This window comes from Haemaphysalis longicornis, unplaced genomic scaffold (genome assembly GCF_048455015.1).
Source record: "Haemaphysalis longicornis isolate Haplotype H1 unplaced genomic scaffold, Haemaphysalis longicornis Haplotype H1 scaffold_1, whole genome shotgun sequence".
Lineage (NCBI taxonomy): Eukaryota > Metazoa > Arthropoda > Arachnida > Ixodida > Ixodidae > Haemaphysalis > Haemaphysalis longicornis.
This window is the reverse complement of record NW_027526203.1, coordinates 7,120,992-7,131,808: the sequence shown is the minus strand read 5'-3', so window position 1 is coordinate 7,131,808 and position 10,817 is coordinate 7,120,992. Positions and strand designations below refer to the sequence as shown.

General features: G+C 45.8%; 1 protein-coding gene across 1 annotated transcript; it reads right to left on the bottom strand.

Annotated features, from left to right (window-relative positions):
* Positions 1-3,187: 3,187 nt before the first annotated feature.
* Positions 3,188-10,612, bottom strand: LOC144175022 (uncharacterized). The gene is made up of 5 exons (XM_077704041.1): positions 10,470-10,612; positions 7,248-7,309; positions 6,292-6,381; positions 5,247-5,273; positions 3,188-3,350 (listed from the first exon to the last, which is right to left on the bottom strand). Exons 1-5 carry the CDS (start codon positions 10,540-10,542, stop codon positions 3,291-3,293), a joined length of 312 nt encoding a protein of 103 aa, XP_077560167.1. The 5' UTR covers positions 10,543-10,612; the 3' UTR covers positions 3,188-3,290.
* Between the last annotated feature and the right edge of the window lie 205 nt (positions 10,613-10,817).

Below are 10,817 nucleotides of genomic sequence, written 5' to 3'. Positions count from 1 at the left end.
GATTGCAAAATTGCGAAAATTGTTACTCTGCTAAAAAACCCTAGTCTAGGAACTATCCCCGACAACATTCGTCCAATCGATCTGACTAGCAACTTGGTCAAGTTGGTGGAGAGAATTTTACATGGCCGTTTACTCCGCTTCCTCTCTAAAGAAAATATCCTTAGTCCCCATCAAATCGGCTTCCGCCCAGGCTGCTCTATTTGGTCAGCTCACGTTGACTTGGAGAGCAGAATACAATTTTCCCGCCGATGTAAGCAGGTTTGCGCGCTGGTCACACTGGACGTGGCCAAAGCATATGACAGCGTGGAGTATAGCATCCTGATTACCAAACTCAAGGATTGTGGTCTTTTCCCAAATACATCATTTCCTGGATACAACAATTTTTAATTGGTCGTCAATATTTTTGTTCCCAAAATGGTTTTAATTCATCGACTCGACAGCAAACAAGGGCTGTTCCGCAAGGATCGGTTCTTTCTCCTATCCTTTTTAATATATTGCTGAGTTCTATTCCAATCAATCAGGCAGTTTGCTCTTACGTATATGCTGATGACATAGCCTTCTTTTCTGCTGCGCCGAATATTCACGATCTATATGAACAATTACAGCCATATCTGGTTTCTATCGAGAGGTGGATTACAGGTTTGAATTTGTCCATTAACGTCGCTAAATGCGCGGTCCTCGTGTTTCCATTATCCACTCCTGTTAACCTTTGTTTGAGTTATCGCGAGAAGAACATTCCTCAGGTGACTGCTCTGAAGTACTTGGGTATTATCTATGACAGTACGCTTGATTGGCGCCCGCACATAAACCACATTTCGACAAAAGGGGAAAGAGCTCTAGCATTGTTGCGTAGAGTTAGCAACAGAAAAATTGGCATGCGGAGGGACACCCTACTCTTTATATACGGTGGTTATGTAAGACCCATTTTAGAATTTGGGTGTGTCCTATTTTCGGGTGCACCAACGTACAAACTCCGTCCTCTTATTCTTTTGGAGCGACGAGCACTGAGATTATGCCTCGGCCTGCCGCGATATGTCGCAAACAACATTCTGTATTTAGAAGCCCGCTCGTCGTGTCTAGAGTCTCGATTTAAACTTTTAACAGTGCAGACTATGATGGGAATTTTCGAGTCTCCTTTGAGCAAACCTTTGTCATTGATGGTGGCTCAGCCAGCATTGTTTTTTACTATCCATGGCCTCGATACAATCGTCCTCAATGTGTGTATGCCCAGAGTTTGCTTTCACCGCTCAACATCAGTCTTCCGGAAATTATTCCGATGTTACCTGAAGTCGTACCTGCTCCTCTGTCCCTCAGTAACGTATTCCCCCATAACGCCGAACTGCTATCCACACGGATACTAATGGGTTTGCTGGATGAGCATCTGGGGAACTTGCGCTCACATGTGGTAGTGGCAACGGGTGCATCGCAACATGCGGAGAGGGCGGGCGTGGAAATTTTCAGCCCACAACTTAATTGGTCATTTTCTTGTCGTTTACCTGATTTCACTCCTATATTCAGCTGAGTTTTTTGCAATAGTTATGGCCTTAAAAAAATTTCCTCCACAATATTTCAATGTTGCTATTATTTCTGATTCCCTGTCGGTTTGTACCGCGCTAACATCACCAAAAAATGCATTACTTATCCGTACCTTCACGCCTTGTGCCTCCCAATTTAAGCGACATCCGGCTCATCTGGGTCCCAGGGCACAGGGGCCTATGGCTCAATGAAACAGCTGACTCTTTGGCCGGTTCAGCTTTAGATGGCCCTACGGTGGACCTCAGCCCTACCCCATTTCTCCTGGCGCGAGCAAGGTTCCGCAGATATCTACGACTAGGGATGACACAGGAAGGTGCTATCACAGGCTTGGATGACTATGCCCATCTTGCTCACACTTGGAATGCGAGATTTTGCGAGTCCCGCCAGTGTGAGGTCACTTTAACCAGTATCAGATGCAGAATACCGCAGCTTAATTTTTATTTGCATCGCGGTGGTCTCACCTCCTCCGGTCTTTGTTCTGCTTGCGGTGAAATTGAAACAATTGAACACTTTTTCCTGTACTGCCGCGGTTTTTCTTTCATTCGGAAACGGTATCTAGCCGCACCAATTCAACGTATTGGCCTTCCTCTGTCGATGCCGTTGCTTCTTTCGTTCGGGGCCACATCCCTGGGGTTTTGCCATAGAGGGATTATTGCGGCCATTCACGCGTACATATCAGAGACCAGACGCATGTCCTGCTAACTCGGTCAAAATTTTTTAGCCTTTTCTTCCAAAAATTACATCATTCACTGATTCATTCCTTAGACTTATTCTATAATTCGGTAACCGTCTCCCCAATTCCCACAGGCTGATTATATAGGGCCATGAGGTGGGCGTTTTAGCCCCGAAAGCCACTCCGTTTCTTGGACAATCCCCCGCGTGGGTATGTGCCACTAGAAAAGGATCAACAACAACAACAACAACAACAACAACAACAATACAGAGATTCGTCTTCGCCACAGTGCAGGAAATTGACCAACGCATAAAGCCAACTATGAAATTTCGGAGACTCAGAATGTCGAGCATACGGTTTGATTCCCAAGTTTCGCTCGCGATGTGGCACCCCATCGTGCACGAATGACGTTCGGTAATGCGCGGTGTGACAGCGCAGATCACATCCTTGCGTCAAATAATGTGCACGCAGCTCACATTCGTCGAATTTACTTTGTTGATGTCATAGATTGGTCAATCGTGTTCATCGTGATGCAGCTGGACCACGGCTTTGCTTTCAAGTGTAGATGGTAGGGCATCGCTGCATGGCCAAATGTGAACGCAGTGCTGTGGTACGGCCTGAGCGCGGCACTGCACTTGAGTTTAGAGAGCGGTAGAAAAGTTCACCCCGCTTTCCCCGAGCACCGCCTAGCACCCAGTTAAGTAGCTGATAGACCAGAAGGGTCGCACCACGGTCGAAATACTAAGCACTACGCCAGCTAGTTTGTTTGGCCATGTGCCGCCACGAGGAATAGGTCCCCTCCGACTCCGTATACCGTGTGTCAGTCGTTTCACTCTCCCCTAGGAAACTTCAGCTGCACTAAAAAAAGATCGAACCTTGGTACTCTTGCACCATTGCTGAACTTGTTTCACCAGTACGGCCAGACGGCGTTCATTTTTAGGCTATCTAATACCCCCTCACACAAATAATGGGTCGAAATTTGGCGCTAAATGTCGTTGTGGTATTTATTGCACCATGCACCACTCCGTCCCGCAAGGCGGTGTACTGAAATCGGTAGAGGGAGCGGACAGTGAAAGTCGCCTCAGGCGTGATGAGGATGGCACTCAGTGTATGCCTTTCGTACAGCGGTACCTTCTTCCTCCTGAAAAAAAAAATGCAAAAGAGAACGATATTGGCTTGAGAGTGGTACGCCTTCGTGGAAGCACAGATTTGTGTTCGATATCATCATCTTGTAGCTCAGCAATCTTGTGAGCAGTGACATCCCTGTTTGGAATAACTACTTCGGCCTTAGATCCAGTTTTCTTCAAAACTACAATTTACAAAAGCTTGAGGCACCTCCTTGTTCTCTAGGGTTGTAGCGGGTACTATAAGAAAATGTCTCTATAGCTTCCAAGCCGTTCCTATTCAGCTGACAAATTTCGCACGGGTGAAAAAAATGTCGTTAGAACATCTCGGTCAATAAATTTGGTTTTACTGCGCTACGCTATTACCTGAAAAGGGAGCCTCTAGACTTGCATTTTTTTCCCTCACAGATAAGTTTGCTCTGTGCAGGACCTCTGCAACTAAGGCATTGACGCTTAGGTTCGCTTAATTATTGTACTGTTAAAGCTGCGACAAGCACGAAGTCTTATGACCCTGCATAAAGAATAGTTATGTCTCAGTTGTCGATTGATAAAACAGCGCCAAGTCACCATGAGAGAAAAAGAGGAAAGAGAGAATGGCACTCGCCTTAATCTTTATTCCGTCCGCTCTCGCGTCTTAGCGCTGCCTTTTTCTTACCACTTGTGAACGGGAAATGAGCCATTTTAACTGAATCTCATGTATTTTATAGGTGAACAGATTTTTATGCACTCCAACAACTTCTAAAGGAAAGTATCAGCCACGCCTCATTATTACCCACAAACTATACATCCACTGCCTTTATCATTTGCGCACTGTTACTCACACCAAGGCGCCGTTTAGGGATTGCAGTGAGGGCGCTCATTCACCCGAGAAACAAGTGGGCGTAATAATAGTTGCTTCTGCGGGGTTGCAGTTGTTCCTCTTTATCTTTACACCTTATCTTTTCCCTCTAAGTCACGCGCAAAAATACGTAAGCTTATGGGAGCCCAAAAATACGTCGCCCTAAAATTTGCGAAATTATTTACTACCAAGGGCGGCTCTTTTGTCCTTACGTGGCTCCCAAAAATGCAGTCGTCACTGCGTCAAGTACTCCTGCGAAGATAAGGTGACGAATTTTTGCCGCAAACGTTTGTCCTGTGCTGCGTCTCTTTCATTACCTGGTCGATCAATAGAAACTAAAGAAGAAAACGATGCTGCCTAGTGATTATTCATGGCGGCCACTCTCGGCTCCGGGGGGTACCGAAGTTGTAAAACATTAACGGAAAATTACCCCAAGGGGATACAGCTTACAGCGACACCTAGCTTTTGACGCATGGCTGAATAATGATTATCCAAGGAAGATACCACTATGATGCAACTTTAAAACGTGGGGAAAATATTTAGCACGGGTGTGTTCTCCGCATGCATATGCATACAGGGGTCTGGGGCTCGCTACTTTCGAATGTGGAATTTTGTGAGGTATATGGGGGATCAACGCCCAGTATTTTTCGGCCAATGCCATGTGTGGATCATGTGTCACGTGTGCTTATAAATGACTCGAAAATAACAAGGACCATGCTTTTTTTAGATGCGGAGCATATCTCAGCAGACTTCAAAAGGTTTTTTTACTAGTATAGCGGCCTGACCATTTGAACGCCTGAGCGGTAGAAAGGGCTCTTAGAACGGCCACGCCAGTGAGCCACCCCGGCAGTGGCATATTGAGGCGTCTGTAGCAAAACAAAACCATATTGAGGCGTCTGTAGGTACCTCGAGGTCCCCACTAGCGTACATTGTCGATGCGCCCAGAAAATGGCAGTAAGATTAAAACAGCTGGATGTGTACCGCTTAAACTGAACTACGTGCATTGATGGCTGGGGTTGGCGCTCCGACAATAGTTTGCTTTGAAAGAATAACCAAAGAAAACAAAAACACTTACCGATAACAGTTTCTTCATTACTTCACCCTGAAAAATACGATACCGAAAGAATCAATTTATGAAATACACCCTACATATAAGACAATAAAAATGGTAATACTCTCAAGAGAAATAATAAATTATGGTTAAATGGGGTAATATCTTGTGACCCGTACGCATGCACATCACTCTATTCCGTGTTAAAAAATGAGGGTTATTGCTATACAATCTGTAAAATTTACTATATTGCGAGCCATTTCTTAACCAGAATAAAGAGAATGGGGAACATATCAGGGAAGGCAGCCGTTTTATATCGGAGCACGATATTTCTCGCGGCTTGTTACAAATATTAAAATAGGGGGGCATATGCAAGAACGAAACACGTAAATGTGCGAAAATCAAAGAGATTCTTGGCATTCGCTTCCCCCCAGCATTCAAGTGTTTCAGGAGAATCTTTCATTGCACTGATTCGGCTGTGCACATTGCTTTCGAATGTGTTCCTTGTACCCACGGGCAAAACAGAGGAAGTCTGTAACCGGAAGACTGAGGTTAAATCGTCAGACTACGCGTCCACACACAGAGTCGTGTATCAATGCGCAATAATCAGCCTGATGTAAGAGCGCACGCCAGACATTTCGAAGGAATCCTCACGGATAATTAAAGGCGAAGTAAATAAGAAGCACATGAAATGGGGGAAAAAAAATGCAACAGTGTCTCTAGGGAACCTGGTGTTGTGAATAAGCAAGTACTTCCACACTTTCGAGTATAGCCATGAAGTGAGGTTCTGGGCACAGGGGGAGGGTGGCGACCTATGTATTCCTGTATGTATTGTCACAGCTCTTTCCTTCAGTGACATCTGAAGCAAGGACGTTCAAACAGCGTCCATGGGCTCTTTGAACGTCCTTCCAAAGTACCGAAGTAGCGAATACCACCTTGGTAGCTTCACTCCTCCTAGCATCAACAAATTACAAGCGCCCGGACATATTCTGCACACATGACTGCATTGGTACCAACAAGAAAAAAAGATACAGTTAGCTTCGTTAAACACACTGTCGGCTATACTTACAAAGTCCACGCCGGCTTCACACTGCTTCTTAATCAGTTCGGCGATGTTGTCTCCCTGCTTGTGCACGAGGTCCAATGCCTTTTCCTTGTGCTGTAAAATAGGTGATGTTTCACAGCTCATACCACTTCAGTGTCATCTATGGCCATTGTTTAATACAGTGGAAAAAGGGGGGGGGTGCACGGAGGTGAAGAGGCCTCGTGGAATGCGCCCGAAGTAGCGCACGAAAGGCGCGGGTGATTCTACACATTTGTACGGCTGAGATGGGCATCGGTTAGAACTGGGACGCTGTCTTTCCCTGTCTATCGCTGCTCCCGTTTTATTCATGCTGTTGCTTGGTACAAAGTGACATGGGCAGGGTGTCGCAACAGCCCAACCAAGTTTCAACTTGTACAGCACAAGACAAGCCGGAATATTTTGCGTCCTTTCTCGCGATGGACTTGTTTTCTTTTTTTGCGGAACCAACCAACAAGACCCGTTCACATTTCAAACAGATGAGTCAAATTATCTGCTGGAAAAGGTGTCAAGATCTGGTTGATGAACCTTTAGTATACTAGGCAAGATAATTTCTTTCTAAACACGTTTCGCACACGCAAGCAACCAGGAGAACCAGCATGTGCACAGCCCCAAGTGTTTTTTAAAATAAAATCACCGGCTGACAGCAAACAACACCACCGCGTTCCATAAATGCGGGAAAGAAAATACACGATAACAAAAATAAGGGACAACAATTAAACTGACCTTGAGGAGACATATGATCAGCTGCAATTGATTCGAATGCAGAGCTCCCCAAAAGGAGGCTAAAGATTTTTAAAGGATCAACTCGCAACTAACCGTAGTGCGAATTTGAATAGGCACGAGTTATAGTCACCTACGATTATTTCCTTAGTGAAACAGTGTATGAAACGCTTGCAAAACATTTTAATAATGGAGTTCTCTAATGTCGGGCTTTTCTTTACCTCAGCTGGAATGTGGTCAGCCATACACTTCAGCATCGTTGTGATCTGCTCGTGGCTCAACTCTGCAAAATATAATGAAATGCAGCAAGTAGATAGAACAATGTTGCACTGCAACGACGTAACGGAACATTTACGTCTTCAGTACACAGCATGTAGAACATAGTTCACGAAAATCTGATATCAGCAATTAGCCATACTAGTGCGCACTCGAGGTTTTTTGCGGAACCTCGTCATACCTAATTGCAACCGATGCGCTATAATGTCTATACACAATCTCCAAAGCACGTGAAACCCGGCGGGGTGGAGCCCAACACGATGATGTGGTTTCGACTCCGCCAACGGCGGCTGTTGTTTTCCTGGTACAGCCGAACGGCAGAAACTTCCGGGTGCGCGATGTTCGAGCGTTAGGTAAGTACCCTTTGGTTCACTTTATTGATTCATGACTTCCCCTGAAAAGTTAGGTATACGGTAAAACATTGCTTTGCTGAATTGGGGCGTCAGACGTATTGCATTTCCGCCGAAAAGTAAAAAAAAAAGCACAAATCTGTGCGGTGAAACACACACGCTGACCTGAAACGCAAAACAGCCCAAAGTCACCTGGGCACTTCTTAGGCGTTGTGAATGCGAAAGAATGAATGCCAAGTATAAAGTTCTCAACCTTTAAGCTCGAGGCGAAAGCATGGAGTCTCAACGCCATGCCTCCGCCTCGAGTTCTCGAAGGGCTGTGACCTCGCGCTAGAGGCGCATTGCTTTGCAATACACCGTCGCGCTTTCCAATGGCTTCGATCTATCTCCTACGCGTTCGGTCCGTGTTCATTACTGTCGGCGTGTAATGGGATAATTGACACCGATGGAGAATTTCGCTGCTGGCCTGTTCGCTTGCTTGGGTGCGTTCTTCCACTCCCGTCATCCACGGTGCGCTTCATGGTTGGCGTGGACGGCCACCTCTCGCTGCTGCCGAGGTTAAGCTCGCGCTATGGAATGCTCGTGCTATGGAATGCTCCGCCAACGCCAACGCTGACACCTACGTCGGATTTTTCGCTCAGTGGCCCTTCAATGCTTTGGTTATAAATAAAAAAACAAAAAAGTGGTGGCTTCCTGCAGTGCAAATGAAGAGGAAATATTCGGTATATGAGTCGCGGCTTCGTTACGATGTCTATTTATTTTGCTGAACTGTACCGTGGTGCACTCTACAAAAACTTCGGGCGTAAGGCCATTTCCTTTTGTCTGTCGCGCAGCATTTTCTGCCTAGATACGTACACACTTGTGCATTCCCGCACAAAGTAGCACGGGCAGACGTGATTGGAGTTCCTTAATGATTTGTAAGGAAAATTCACAATTACACGAACTGTAACGTAATTTAAAGAAAATTTTGCAAACTACTCGTCTTTTTGTGATAGTAGTATAAAACTGGCGCTGTCATGTTCCTTGAGACAGCGGACAGCTGTTCACCGTTTCCCCATCCTTTGCGAATGTAGAGTTTCTTATAAGAGGCGATACGAGTTTTCGGCGTACGTTTAAGAATATTTGGTGGCTGAAAATTAATTTTAACCGTCCGCTACGGCATACCTCATCCCCAAACCGTGATTTTGTACCTCGATCAACACCAATTTAAGCTTGTTTGCATCAGCGGTGAGAAACTGCTCGCTGCCACGGGGCGGTGTGCGTGGCGGGTATTTGAAAGGAAAACAAGGGAAGTTGCAGAAAACGTTCATCCCCTGTTACTGCTCTCGCGGAAGTCTCATTCATCGACAACGGCCGGTAGGCTATCATCAATTCTGGGAAATCGTCCGCAAATTCTCGCGCTTTTAAGGCGGTTTCCTCCCGGGTTTAGCCTGGTGCCAACCGGAGACTTTCTTTAGGTGTTTGAATTTCAGGAAATTCACGCTCACTTTCGGAAACGAACAACATCACGTCTTCCAAATATTTTTCTTTTGGGAAACAGGATAGGCTAGTAAGCGCATTTTGGTTGAGCACTGATTGCCGTTTACCGATGAAAGCGAAAACAGGGGTCGATCAAGAGTGAGCCAATTTTCTAGCCAGAACATTTTTTTCCTCAAAAAAGTGGTATACCGGTTTGTCGATACCTTTTTTAAGCACAACTTTCATTTTTTTATACTGGGATTCTTGATGAAACGCGCGCAACACTATCACACAGGCAATCGATGCGAGGCTAGTGCAGTCGGCGTTTCACTTAATAACGCTAGCCGCTTCCAAGTGCAGCACTCCTTAAGCGTAAAGTAAGCATAACAAAGAGTACACATTACGCGAATACACGACATTACGAGCGGTTAATTAAAGGGCGTGACAAGCATGTAACTCAGAAGGCATGCGCAGGAAGAGGAGGATGAGGAATAAACTTTATTGCAGTATGCAATTTAGGGGCGGGTGGTGACCACTGGGAGCATCCCAGCGGTGAAAGGCATGCACAGAATGTTAGTTTGAAACCAAAATTATGTTCGTGCGTTCCTAAAAGGGTCTGAATCCTCTACCAGAAAAAGATTATAGTCTTTGTCGACATTTGCCAAGCAAATGCCTCCCTTTTCTTTCCCACTCACCTCTCATGCTGTTACTCTTCCGTCGTGCTCCTCCCAAGGTAAACACACTAAAGGTTTGCTCAAGTCAATTTAAATTTACCGCGTTCTACTGCTACAGGCCGGGTGCCTCGATGCCAGCGCTGCTGTACGGCGGAGACGCGCGTGAATTGAGTTGCTTACTACAACGTTGATAGAACCACGTTGCCCTTCTCCATGTCTGTTCCAAGCGGAACGTGGCACCTATCTAGTGGAACGCTTCAATGCTGTTGCCGTTTGATATCTTAAATTCCGCCATGACCTATAGGAGTGCTGGCAACAGAAGGCGACGACTTTCTGCAAGTGATGTAGTATTGCATTTGCTATCTCAAAAACCTAGCATTTATAAATTTTTAATAAAGGAACACCGTAGATATCACTGATGTATTGATTTTTCGCCTCATATTTGCGTAATGTCTTGTTCTTGTTCAACAGTGTTGACAAGTATGGGCGTTAACAGCGGACTTAGACGTTCAGATTTGGATGCAGGTATATGACTATTGCGCAGAGTTTGTTTCACTTTGGCCGGGTGGCTGAATCGAGTCACAGACAGACAGACACGCAGACATACAGACAGACCAAAATTTCTAGGTTTAAGTAGCCCAAGAAAGAATATCGTCTTTAAAAAGCACGAGGAAACAACGCTTACCGCAAATTTCGTGTCCGCCCTGGACGTACATGGCGGCGGCCAGAATGAGTCCGCACAGCAGAAGTACCTTCATTGCGGGCGACGTTAAGTGAGGCAAACTCGTCGACAAGGGCTAAACGTTCAGCAACGAGATTTCCGGCAATGCGTGCTCGATGGACGCCGCGCCTTCACTTTTATACACCTGCACGCACACCCTTACAGCTGGCCTTGAACATGACGAGAAACATCGTAAGCACCTCTTCGGCATATGCTCGGCGACATTTTTGATTGTTTTTCTCCCACACTAATCATCTCGGTGCTCGCTCATTTGGCTTCTTCTCAAAGCGCAACGATGAGCACTATAGGCAG